This window comes from Gobius niger (assembly GCF_951799975.1).
Source record: "Gobius niger genome assembly, chromosome: 14".
NCBI lineage: Eukaryota > Metazoa > Chordata > Actinopteri > Gobiiformes > Gobiidae > Gobius > Gobius niger.
Window position 1 is genome coordinate 33049906 of NC_136865.1, and position 13836 is coordinate 33063741.

Consider the following 13836-nt stretch of genomic DNA (forward strand, 5'->3'; position numbering starts at 1 on the left):
CCCAAACCTTAACCCTACACCGTCCTTAAACCTGTGAGGAAAAACCCAAACCTTAACCCTACACCGTCCCCAAACCTGTGAGGAATAACCCAAACCTTAACCCGACACCGTCCTTAAACCTGTGAGGAATAAACCAAACCTTAACCCTACACCGTCCCTAAACCTGTGAGGAATAACCCAAACCTTTACCCTACACCGTCCCTAAACCTGTGAGGAATAACCCAAACCTTAACCGTACACCGTCCTTAAACCTGTGAGGAATAACCCAAACCTGAACCCTACACCGTCCCCAAACCCGTGAGGAATAACCCAAACCATAACCCTACACCGTCCCTAAACCTGTGAGGAATAACCCAAACCTTTACCCTACACCGTCCCTAAACCTGTGAGGAATAACCCAAACCTTAACCGTACACCGTCCCCAAACCTGTGAGGAATAACCCAAACCTTAACCCTACACCGTCCTTAAACCTGTGAGGAATAACCCAAACCTTAACCCTACACCGTCCTTAAACCTGTGAGGAATAACCCAAACCTTAACCCTACACCGTCCCGAAACCTGTGAGGAATAACCCAAACCTTACTCCTACACCGTCCCCAAACCTGTGAGGAATAACCCAAACCTTAACCCTACACCGTCCTTAAACCTGTGAGGAATAACCCAAACCTTAACCCTACACCGTCCTTAAACCTGTGAGGAATAAACGAAACCTTAACCCTACACCGTCCCTAAACCTGTGAGGAATAACCCAAACCTTAACCCTACACCGTCCTTAAACCCGTGAGGAATAACCCAAACCTTAACCCTACACCGTCCTTAAACCCGTGAGGAATAACCCAAACCTTAACCCTACACCGTCCTTAAACCCGTGAGGAATAACCCAAACCTTAACCCTACACCGTTCCTTAAACCTGTGAGGAATAACCGAAACCTTAACCCTACACTGTCCCCAATACCGTGAGGAATAACCCAAACCTTAACCCTACACCGTCCTTAAACCTGTGAGGAATAACCCAAACCTTAACCCTACACCGTCCTTAAACCTGTGAGGAATAACCCAAACCTTAACCCTACACCGTCCCTAAACCTGTGAGGAATAACCCAAACCTTAACCCTACACCGTCCTTAAACCTGTGAGGAATAACCCAAACCTTAACCCTACACCGTCCTTAAACCTGTGAGGAATAACCCAAACCTTAACCCTACACCGTCCTTAAACCTGTGTCCGTTTGTCCAGGTTCGTCCCCGGCTCCACGATCCCCGTCCCCACGCATTACTTCATCGTCCTGACGAGCTGCAGGAACTCCTCCAGACCCGTCCTCCAGTGCGACGGGCCCCTGGAGACGGTGAGCTTTGTCCTGCCGCACCGAGAGGACAACAGTGAGAGCTGTGAGGTACGTCTAAAGCTTTTATTTTGAAAAGGCTTTAATACTGTTTATACTGTCACCAAGAGGACAACAGTGAGAGCTGTGAGGTCCCGACATCAGCCCCGGCTTCCTCTACCCCCCAAGTACGACTCACATCTCTCACATCATATCACTTTTACCCTTCAGTTTTTTCAAATTCTCCCCTATTTTTCCAAAAAATTTCCCCAAGATTTTTGGAATTTTCCCCCCTACTTCCCACATTTATTCCCCCTTTTTTTTTTTTTTATGACTCTCACCTATTTTTTTCTTTTCAATTTTGGTTCAGTTTTCAGTTTTGTCCATTTCCTTCCCACTATTTCCAGAAATATTCCCCCTTTTTCCCATTTTTTCCCCCCCAAAAATATATAATTTCTTCCTAAATTTTCAAATTTTTCCCAGATTTTTGTTTTGAATTCTCACCTATTTGTTCCGCCCATTTCCCCCTAATTTCTTCCTAATTTCTCCCTCAATTTGAGTTTTTCCTGTATTTCCCCCATGTCCCTACAGTATTACCAGATGCCCTCCCTACACTATAACCCAGATGCCCTCCCTACAGTGTAACCCAGATGCCCTCCCTACAGTATTACCAGATGCCCTCCCTACAGTATTACCAGATGCCCTCCCTACACTATAACCCAGATGCCCTCCCTACAGTGTAACCCAGATGCCCTCCCTACAGTATAACCCAGATGCCCTCCCTACAGTATAACCCAGATGCCCTCCCTACAGTGTTACCAGATGCCCTCCCTACAGTGTTACCAGATGCCCTCCCTACAGTATTACCCAGATGCCCTCCCTACAGTATAACCCAGATGCCCTCCCTACAGTGTTACCAGATGCCCTCCCTACAGTATTACCCAGATGCCCTCCCTACAGTGTAACCCACATGCCCTCCCTACAGTATAACCCAGATGCCCTCACTACAGTGTAACCCAGATGCCCTCCCTACACTATAACCCAGATGCCCTCCCTACAGTATTACCAGATGCCCTCCCTACAGTGTAACCCAGATGCCCTCCCTACAGTATTACCAGATGCCCTCCCTACAGTGTAACCCAGATGCCCTCCCTACACTATAACCCAGATGCCCTCCCTACAGTATTACCCAGATGCCCTCCCTACAGTGTAACCCAGATGCCCTCCCTACAGTATAACCCAGATGCCCTCCCTACAGTATAACCCAGATGCCCTCCCTACAGTATTACCAGATGCCCTCCCTACAGTATTACCAGATGCCCTCCCTACAGTGTAACCCAGATGCCCTCCCTACAGTATTACCAGATGCCCTCCCTACACTATAACCCAGATGCCCTCCCTACAGTGTAACCCAGATGCCCTCCCTACAGTATAACCCAGATGCCCTCCCTACAGTATTACCAGATGCCCTCCCTACACTATAACCCAGATGCCCTCCCTACAGTGTAACCCAGATGCCCTCCCTACAGTATAACCCAGAAGCCCTCCCTACAGTATCACCCAGATGCCCTCCCTACAGTATTACCAGATGCCCTCCCTACAGTGTAACCCAGATGCCCTCCCTACAGTATAACCCAGAAGCCCTCCCTACAGTATCACCCAGATGCCCTCCCTACAGTATAAACCAGATGCCCTCCCTACAGTATAACCCAGATGCCCTCCCTACAGTATCACCCAGATGCCCTCCCTACAGTATAAACCAGATGCCCTCCCTACAGTATAACCCAGATGCCCTCCCTACAGTATCACCCAGATGCCCTCCCTACAGTATAACCCAGATGCCCTCCCTACAGTGTTACCCAGATGCCCTCCCTACAGTGTAACCCAGATGCCCTCCCTACAGTATCACCCAGATGCCCTCCCTACAGTATAACCCAGATGCCCTCCCTACAGTACTACCAGATGCCCTCCCTACAGTATAACCCAGATGCCCTCCCTACAGTGTAACCCAGATGCCCTCCCTACAGTATAACCCAGATGCCCTCCCTACAGTGTTACCCAGATGCCCTCCCTACAGTGTTACCAGATGCCCTCCCTACAGTGTTACCCAGATGCCCTCCCTACAGTGTTACCAGATGCCCTCCCTACAGTGTTACCCAGATGCCCTCCCTACAGTGTTACCAGATGCCCTCCCTACAGTGTAACCCAGATGCCCTCCCTACAGTATAACCCAGATGCCCTCCCTACAGTATAACCCAGATGCCCTCCCTACAGTGTAACCCAGATGCCCTCCCTACAGTATAACCCAGATGCCCTCCCTACAGTATAACCCAGATGCCCTCCCTACAGTATAACCCAGATGCCCTCCCTACAGTATAACCCAGATGCCCTCCCTACAGTATAACCCAGATGCCCTCCCTACAGTATAACCCAGATGCCCTTCCTGTCGTTTCAGAGCTCGGAGTCGGAGGAGCAGTGGGTGGAGCAGCTCATGTGGTTCCACCAGTCACGCGTCAGGGATGTGGAGCTCCTCGCCGGATTGGACCTTTACCAGGGCAGCTCCCGGCCAATCACAGAGCTGCTGCAGATGAAGACCCGCCCCACGGCCGACATCCGCCTCAAAGCGTAAAGAAGTGTCGGAAAAACGGACAAAACCTAAATCTGATCCACTTCAGGGACCGTGTGGACGATCCTAAATCTGATCCACTTCAGGACGATCCTAAATCTGATCCACTTCAGGGACCGCACGGACGATCCTAAATCTGATCCACTTCAGGGACAACACGGACGATCCTAAATCTGATCCACTTCAGGACGATCCTAAATCTGATCCACTTCAGGACGATCCTAAATCTGATCCACTTCAGGGACCGCACGGACGATCCTAATTTAATTCATGTTTGTTTTAGCCATTGTTTTTTCTTTGTTTTTTAAGAGTTATATAGGTTAACCTCTTAACTCCCGCCTGAACCGAGAGGATCTTTTTCCTCACGTCATCACATTTTCCATCATTTTTTTGTTGGGAATTCAACTCATTTTTGTCATTTTTTATCACATTTTTGTCACATTTTTTGTCCATTTTTTGTATTTTTTTTTATCAAATTTTTGTCATTTTTTTGTCTCATTTTTTAACATTTTTTGTCAAATTTCTATCACATTTTTGTCATTTTTTTGTCACATTTTTTTTTATTTTTTGTCCATTTTTTATCAAATATTTGTCATTTTTTGTTTTTTTTTTGTCCATTTTTTATCCATTTTTTATCAATTTTTGTGTCACATTTTTGTAATTTTTGTCAAATTTCTATCACATTTTTTGTAATTTTTTAGTATTTTTTTAGTATTTTTTTTGTTAATTTTTTGTCACATTTTTGCCACTTATTCAAAAAAAAATTCGTCACTTTTTTGTCAATGTTTTCGTCACTTTTTTGTCCCATTTCCATCCTTGTTTTCACCTCAGTTTTGTTTCTATTTTCTCACCTTTTTTCCAGAAGCTTTTGGATTGGGGTAAAGCCAAGCTGGAGAAAATGTGCTCGGTTCAGGCGGGAGTTAAGGGGTTAATGTCCCTGTTTTTCCCATGTCTGACCCGGGTGGGGGTCTCGATCCTAATTAACAAATCTGATCCACTTCAGGGACCACACGGACGATCCTAAATCTAATCCACTTCAGGGACAACACGGACGATCCTAATTTAATTCATGTTTGTTTTAGCCATTGTTTTTTCTTTGTTTTTTAAGAGTTATATAAGTTTAACCTCTTAACTCCCGCCTGAACCGAGAGGATCTTTTTCCTCACGTCATCACATTTTCCATCATTTTTTTGTTGGGAATTCCACTCATTTTTGTCTTTTTTTATCACATTTTTTGTCAATTTTTTTGTACTTTTTTTGTCAAATTTTTATCAATTTTTTATCATTTTTTGTCATTTTTTGTCACATTTTCGTATTTTTTTGTCAGATTTTGATCCAATTTTGATCAATTTTTTTTTTCATTTTTTTGTCAATTTTTTAACAAATTTGTGTCATTTTTTGTCAAAAATGTGATAAAATTTGATAAAAAATGTTTTTGTCAAATTTTAATCGATTTTTCTGTCACATTTTTTTATCAAATTTTTTACTTTTTTTACACGTTTTTTTTTTATTTTTTCGTCAATTTTTTATCAATTTTTGTCTGTTTTTTGTAATTTTTTTGTATTTTTTGGTCATTTTTTAATCACATTTTTGTCACTTATTCAAAAAATTTCCGTCACTTTTTTGTCATATTTTTGTCACTTTTTTGTCACATTTCCATCATTGTTTTCGTCTCAGTTTTGTCGCTATTTTCACAGCTTTTTTCCAGAAGCTTTTGGATTGGGGTAAAGCCAAACTGGAGAAAATGTGCTCGGTTCAAGCGGGAGTTAAGGGGTTAATGTCCCTGTTTTTCCCATGGTCTGACCCGGGTGGGGGTCACGATCCTAATTAACAAATCTGATCCACTTCAGGGACCGTGTGGACGATCGTAAATCTGATCCACTTCAGGGACAACACGGACGATCCTAAATCTGATCCACTTCAGGGACCGTGTGGACGATCCTAAATCTGATCCACTTCAGGGACCGCACGGACGATCCTAAATCTGATCCACTTCAGGGACCGCACGGACGATCCTAAATCTGATCCACTTCAGGGACCGTGTGGACGATCCTAAATCTGATCCACTTCAGGGACCACACGGACGATCCTAAATCTGATCCACTTCAGGGACCACACGGACGATCCTAAATCTGATCCACTTCAGGGACCGTGTGGACGATCCTAAATCTGATCCACTTCAGGACGATCCTAAATCTGATCCACTTCAGGGACCGCACGGACGATCATAATTTAATTCATGTTTGTTTTAGCCATTGTTTTTCTTTGTTTTTTAAGAGTTATATAGGTTAACGTCTTAACTCCCGCCTGAACCGAGAGGATCTTTTTCCTCACGCCATCACATTTTCCATCATTTTTTTGTTGGGTTTTCCACTCATTTTTGTCATTTTTTATCACATTTTTTGTCAATTTTTTGTATTTTTTTTTGTCAAATTTTCATCCATTTTTTTAAATCAATTTTCGTCATTTTTTGTCACATTTTTGTATTTTTTTTGTCAAATTTTCATCCATTTTTCATAAATTTTTTGTCATTTTTTTGTCACATTTTTTTTAAAAATTGTGTCAATTTTTTATCATTTTTTTGTCATTTATTGTCACATTTTTTTGGTCAAATTTTTATCCAATTTTTATCATTTTTTTTTTTCATTTTTTTGTCAATTTTTGATCAAATTTGTGTCATTTTTTGTCAAAAATGTGATTAAATTTGATTAAAAAAAATGTTGTCAAATTTTTATCGATTTTTCTGTCACATTTTTTTATCACATTTTTTCCATTTTTTTGTCACATTTTTTTTTTTTTTTTTGTAATTTTGGTCATTTTTTAATCACGTTTTTGTCACTTATTCATAAAAATTTCGTCACTTTTTTGTCATATTTTTGTAATTTTTTTGTAATTTTTTTGTAATTTTTTATCACATTTTCATCACTTTTTTGTCACATTTCCATCATTGTTTTCGTCTCAGTTTTGCTGCTATTTTCACAGCTTTTTTCCAGAAGCTTTTGGATTGGGGTAAAGCCAAACTGGAGAAAATGTGCTCGGTTCAGGCGGGAGTTAAGGGGTTAATGACGATCCTTAATCTGATCCACTTCAGGACGATCCTAAATCTGATCCACTTCAGGGACCGTGTGGACGATCCTAAATCTGATCCACTTCAGGGACCGTGTGGACGATCGTAAATCTGATCCACTGACTGTGATTGTCTGCGTGGTGTAAATGAGGCTCAGAGTTTTTTATTTATGAATGAAATGCTGTGAATAAACTGTGATTTAAATGACCATCGTTGTGAATCTCTTTCCTTCCTTCACGGTGACGTCACATCGTAAACCGGAGAATGCTACTGTGGTAACTACGGCAACAGGACTCGGTTCATGGGGGGGGGGGGGAGGTCTGTAATGTGTAGAGCAGGGGTTCTCAACCTGGGGGTCGTCAGAGCATATGGATAAAATATATATTATGTTATTATTATGGTGTCGTAGCAGACATGCTGTTTTACCAGGGGGGCCATTATTTGTTCTAAATTTAATTCATGTTTGTTTTAGCCATTGTTTTTTCTTTGTTTTTTAAGAGTTGTATAGGTTCAACCTCTTAACTCCCGCCTGAACCGAGAGGATCTTTTTCCTCACGTCATCACATTTTTTCCTCCATCATTTTTTTGTTGGGTTTTCAACTCATTTTTGTCATTTTTTAATCACATTTTTGTCATTTTTTTTGTCAAAAATGTGATAAAATTTGATAAAAAAAAAAAAAACAATTTTTTATAGATTTTTTGGTCTTTTTTTGTCATTTTTTTAATCAAATTTTTGTAATAAAAAAAAAAAAAAAATCACATTTATCACATTTTTTTGTAATTTTTTTGTATTTTTTTGTCAATTTTGTATCAAATTTTTGTAATTTTTTGTCAAAAATGTGATGAAATTTGATTTTTTAAAAAAATCACATTTTTATCGATTTTTTTGTCATTTTTTTATCAAATTTTTGTAATTTAAAAAAAAAAGATCACATTTATCACAATTTTTTTGTATTTTTTTTTGTAATTTTTTTGTAATTTTTTTGTCAATTTTTAATCAAATTTTTGTAATTTTTTGTCAAAAATTTGATAAAATTTGATTAAAAAAAAAATATCACATTTTTATCGATTTTTTTTTTTTTCTTCAATTTTTTATCAATTTTTTGTCAGTTTTTGTCACGTTTTTAATTTTTTTTGGTCAAATTTCTATCACATTTTTGTAATTTTTGGTAATTTTTTGTCACTTTTTTGTCACATTTCCATCATTGTTTTCGTCTCAGTTTTGTTGCTATTGTCACTCCTTTTGTCCAGAAGCTTTTGGATTGGGGTAAAGCCAAACTGGACAAAATGTGCTCGGTTCAGGCGGGAGTTAAGGGGTTAATGTCCCTGTGTTTCCCATGGTCTGACCCGGGTGGGGGTCACGATCCTAGTTAACTGTTATAACGGGGGTGGCGGCTCTGAAAGGGTACAGAGTATAGTAGTATCAGTGTCATGGTCCTCGTGCTCTGCTGCGTCAGATCCTTCCTGATATTCCGTTCAGCAGAGCCTGAACCAAAGACTCTCCGCACAGACAAAGCCGCCTGTCGATTTCATTCTGAAGTGAAGTGATTGAAATAAACACGAGCTCGGGATCGATGTCGGGGTTTTTAGGGTCGATATGGAGCCGTTCAAAGGAAACTTGATGAATGGATTAGTGAAGCCCCGCCCGCTGCTTCATCCTCTTTATTGATCGTTTACTTCCAGCTGCTCTGGCCTCGGGCTTCGTCGTTATTGGCACTTATCGTTCTGATTCTCGTGAACAGGCCTGGGATTTCTCACCGACGGAGGCGATTCTCAGGCAGTGAGAGGGAGGAAGTTTACACCGAATCGTCTTAACATATGAGCTTTACATTTCTATTGGAAACGGTTAAGGCTGTTCATCATTTTCAGGCGCACATAAAATGATCCTGCATGTAACCCCTTAACTCCCGCCTGAACCGAGCACATTTTCTCCAGTTTGGCTTTACCCCAATCCAAAAGCTTCTGGACAAAAGGTGAGGAAATAGCAGCAAAACTGGAACAATGATGGAAATGTGTCAAAAAAGCGATGAAAACTTGATGAAAAAAAGACAAAAATGTGACAAAAAAATTGACAAAAAAATTGACAAAAAAATGACAAAAAATGAAAAAAAAATGGAAAAAAAGACAAAAAAAATAAATAAATTGACAAAAAAAGACAAAAATAAATAAAAAAATAAATAAAAAAAATGAAAAAAAAAATGAAAAAAAATGTACAAAAATGTGTCAAAAAAGTGATGAAAACTTGATGAAAAAGTGGCAAAAATGTCACAAAAATGTCATAAGAAATGGACAAAAAAAGACAAAAAAATGACTATAAAATGACCAAAAAAATGACAAAAAAGACAAAAAACAAAACAAAAAAAAAGACAAAAATTTGACAAAAATTTGACAAAAAAAGGACAAAAAAATGACCAAAAAAAAGGCAAAAAAAGACAAGTATGTGACAAAAAAATTAAAAATAAATGAAAAAAAAATGAAAAAAAAATGGAAAAAAAAATGACAACAAAGTTACAAAAATGAGTTGAAAACCCAACAAAAAAATGATGGAAAAAAAACCTGATGACGTGAGGAAAAAGATCCTCTGGGTTCAGGTGGGAGTTCGGAGGTGAAGCATCTTTGTCTGGATTAGTAAAGTCAAACATAAATGTTTCAGTTGGGGGGGCCCAGGTGTGAGCGACTCCACCGCAGCTGTTTCCATAAACAGTTGAGCTCGTGCCGCATATCGGTGTTTCCTTCCAGGGAAAAGTGTTTCCGGGTTAGTCCTGTTGTGTTGTGATTCTGTGCTGATGTTGTGTCGTTGAGCCTGACTGAGATCCTCGTAATAGCTGCGGAGAATGACTCGCTCTGAGACCAGCCTTCAGTGACCGGCTAATAACCCACACAAAATAGTCCCGTAGTCTGGCAGATTTAGTGACTTTAGTCAATGAAAAAACACATTTATTATAAATGTTAGGTTTGTGGGACCCTGGTATAAGCGGATTAAACAACGAGGAGCCGCGTTAGACGTTATAATGCAGGAGGAACAACACTGTGTCGGGCGTTAGAACCGTCTAACGCGGCTCCGAGGTGTTTAATCCTTACTTAACGCCTGATCGTCTTAAAGGCGTGATTGTGCGACATTCTGTTTTCCCTTGATGCCGGTTTGGCGCGTTCATGCTGAACCTTTTGCGAGCGGTAATTCCTCGTAGGACCCGTCACCGGAAACACCACAGCCGGGTAAACGTAGCGACTTAGCGGAAGTAGCTTGACTTCTAATCGAGCGTATAACTTTGACGAACTCGTCCAATCTAAGGTGAGTTATGCTAAAAACAAACATGTAGCAGTTCATGGTTTCATCTTCAGATCATGTATTGGTATGAACTTCGTGTGATGGATATTTTTTTAGTTACATGAAGATTTCGGTTTGTCCATGAGCGTAAACCCAGTCGGTGGCCCAGTCTGATGCAGCCTCCGTGACCGCGCTGCGTTCTAATAAACATGCTAGAACACATGTTTGTAGAACATGCCATTCAAGTTCAGTTCTATAATCATTGTAACAATAACATATAAGTGAGTGAAATACATTTATCCCTTCTTTTACACAGCGCAAACATGTTTTATGCTAAGCGACCACTAGGTGGACCTATTGCACCGCAAACTGGAGTTCCACCGCCCACAGTGAGGACGGCTGCCTCAGTGATGATGACGATGATGAGGACTCCTACACCTGCTGATGAAGTCAGCAGGAATAATGCTCTCATTTTAAACACTAAAATTGCAACAAGTTAGGAGAATGTGTGTGAAGGCCGTTTTAGTTTCCTTTTAAAATAGCTAAAAAACAACATTCCTAAGTTATTTTGTTTCAAAGGCAACAGCTATATTTATGTGTTGTGTGTTTGGGTGGGGCCAGGTGCCATGCAGTACATTAAATGGACAGGTGGGGGAACCCTTGGTGGTGTGGAAGCTGGCCTGGGTTTTAGGCCCAACAGTTTTTTGACTGTGCTGTTAAAACCTGTGGAACTATGGATCTCTGTCAAGATGTGAACTAATGGAACTTGGACTAAAACATATTAAAGCCAAACCTCTTCAGTATCCTGTAAGTCTGGACAAGTTTTACCAAAAAAGCACACGTCAAGCTAAGGCTACAGCCCAGGCTGCTTAGTATGGCAAATTACCTTCCAAGATTGCCATAACAATGTGCAATCAAAGGAGAGCAGTGTAATCTGCAAATAAGTCATGGCAAATAGAGTTATCGTATGTACAATGAATAATACAACTGAAAAAGGGGTAAAATATTACAAAAAGTAATAAAAAGGTGACGTGTGTGTGTTCTGTAGATACATTGTCTGCACTTTTCTAAAGTGTTTTTTTAAGGTGATGAAAGCAGCAGCTGTGAGGATGCTGATGACGGCAGTGATGAAGATGCACTTCCTGGGACCAGTGCTCCTGCTGCTCCTGCTTCTACAACAGAAAGACAAAGAGGAGCATGGACGACAGGAGAGGAACTCTGGAGAAGCCAGTCCAACATAGTGCTCTTCCAGATGTGGACGAACCAGACTGCCCATTCAACATTTCAGACACTTTTTTGATTTAGAGCTTGAAATGAGATCAGAATGAGGAGCAGTCCGTGGCTCTGTGGTGTGTATGAGTGCATCGTTCAAGGTGTCCTGGGCCAGCACAACATGGCACCAAACAGGACAGGCTTTTCAAAACCAGCCACTGAAGTTTCAGGCTCTCCCTCCAGATCGAATGTTGTGCCTCGATGAACTAATGGTGCCATTCAAAGGCAGGTCAGAAACCAAACCAATGGGGCTACGAAGCAAAATGGATCCTGTACCAGTAATGTCGATCACCTGCTGTACTTTGACCACTGGTTTTCCTCTTTGAATTTGTTGCGCTTGCCAAGATGGGAGTTCCAGGCCTTGGGACTGTGCAGAAAGTGAAATGCAGAAGAGAGGACGAGGGTGGAAGTGAGAGCAGAGGGGGGATTGTTCCAGTGCCCGGCCCATCACTAACGTGGAACACAGGACTGCACTGCGTTCCAAATGATTATGCAAATTGGATTTTTGTGTCAAAAAGGTAAAAAAAAAACAATAATAATGAAACTCATGGATGGCGTCGTGTCTCGGGCTCTAATCTCAGAGACCTGGGATGATCAGTTTCAGGTTAAGCCCAGTTAAGGGAAAAACTACGGAAAAAGGATGTTCCACTTTATTAAGCAGATCATCATTTTCAAGCAATATGGGAAAGAAAAAGGATCTCTCTGCTGATGAAAAGCGTGAAATACTTGAATGCCTTGGTCTAGGTATGAAAACCTTCGATATTTCAGTAAAGATGAAGCGTAATCATAAAACTGATAAGAGATTTGTGGATGATTCAGACACACTCCGGTTTGTGCCGATAAAGGCACAATATGGACGGTTTCTGCCAGACAAACACATCAGATGAATAGAACAGCAGCTACAAAGCAGCAGACAGGTATTTGAAGCTGCTGGTGCCTCTGGAGTCTCTGAACATGAAGGTGTCGGACCCTCCAGAGGCTGCAGTTGTGCATAAACCTTCTATCCGGCCTCCCCTAAACTGTTCATTGAAGCTGATGAACAGAAACGGCTGCAGTGGCTCAGAAATACATGAGACTCATTTTCAAACAGTCTTGTTCACTGATGAGGCCGTGTGACCCTGGATGGTCAGATCAATAGAGTAGTGGATCGTTGGTGAATGACCACAATGTCCCAACAAGGCATTGTATTGAAACGATGAGTTGCAGAATAACTTGGAACAGTGGATTTTGAGGTTTTTGCTGTATTTATTTTTGAGACATTCAAGACATTTTTTCCACCACATTTAAATGATCCTCGACCAGGTAAAGACTTGAAAATGATGCTGACTCTCAGTTGAGTCGACAGTTTAGGAAATCTTAGAAAAAAGTCATTTGCATAATCATTTGGAACTCAGTGTGAACCGAAGACGAAACAGGGGAACAAAAGACAAATCATGACAGAGAAAACACGACGACCAAAACCAGAGGCTCGTTATTTTAAGCGCGTCCAAAGTAAATGACTGGCTGTGACTCACGATCGAGACTAATCTATGTTTAGAATAATATGTGTCGCTCGTGCGTGGGCGGATCGTGTTACTAATATGAATGATCGATGACGCTTCGAAGCTAAATTAAACTCTGAACACACTTCCCTCCGAGCGCTTCTCCGTCAGCTCTTCCTGTTTCTGCGGTTTGAGTTGACGCTGCCTCGTGCTTCTCATTCCTCTGAGCGTAAACTGTTTACAGGAGAGGCCCCGCCCCCCTCGCCGCGTGGGGGTGAGCTCGTCGACGGCGAGGCTTCGAGGAACGGCCGCTGTTTAGGAACGGAGAGAAACTCCAGGGAAACACTCGGAACCAGGATTATAAACCGTGACAGAAATAAGACACGATAAACAGAGCGGTGTGGCCCTGAGGCTGTCTACAACAAAAGGACTGCTCGATTATTGAAAAAATAATAATCACTATTATTTTTGTCATAATTGAAATCACGATTATTCAAACGGTTATTTGTTGCCTTTAAAAAAATCCATCAAAAAAGTGACAAAAATCCATCAAAAAAAGACAAAAATCCATCAAAAAAGTGACAAAAATCCAGCAAAAAAATGACAAAAATCCATCAAAAAAGTGACAAAAATCCATCAAAAAAGTGACAAAAATCCAGCAAAAAAGTGACAAAAATCCATCAAAAAAGTGACAAAAATCCATCAAAAAAGTGACAAAAATCCAGCAAAAAAGTGACAAAAATCCAGCAAAAAAGTGACATAAAATCAATAAAAATGTGACAAAAATTCAACAAAAATT

The 13836-nt window shown here is 40.9% G+C and overlaps 1 protein-coding gene across 1 annotated transcript in view; it reads left to right on the forward strand.

Annotated features, from left to right (window-relative positions):
- The window catches only part of LOC306973772 (venom phosphodiesterase CdcPDE), a gene marked incomplete at both ends in the record, with an annotated part of 119284 nt that extends 115332 nt beyond the window's left edge, over positions 1-3952 (forward strand). The window contains 2 exons of the mRNA XM_079570765.1: positions 1239-1395; positions 3779-3952. Coding sequence (XP_079426891.1) covers positions 1239-1395; positions 3779-3952 — 331 coding nt within the window. The remainder of the gene's footprint in view (positions 1-1238; positions 1396-3778) is intronic.
- Positions 3953-13836: the final 9884 nt, after the last annotated feature.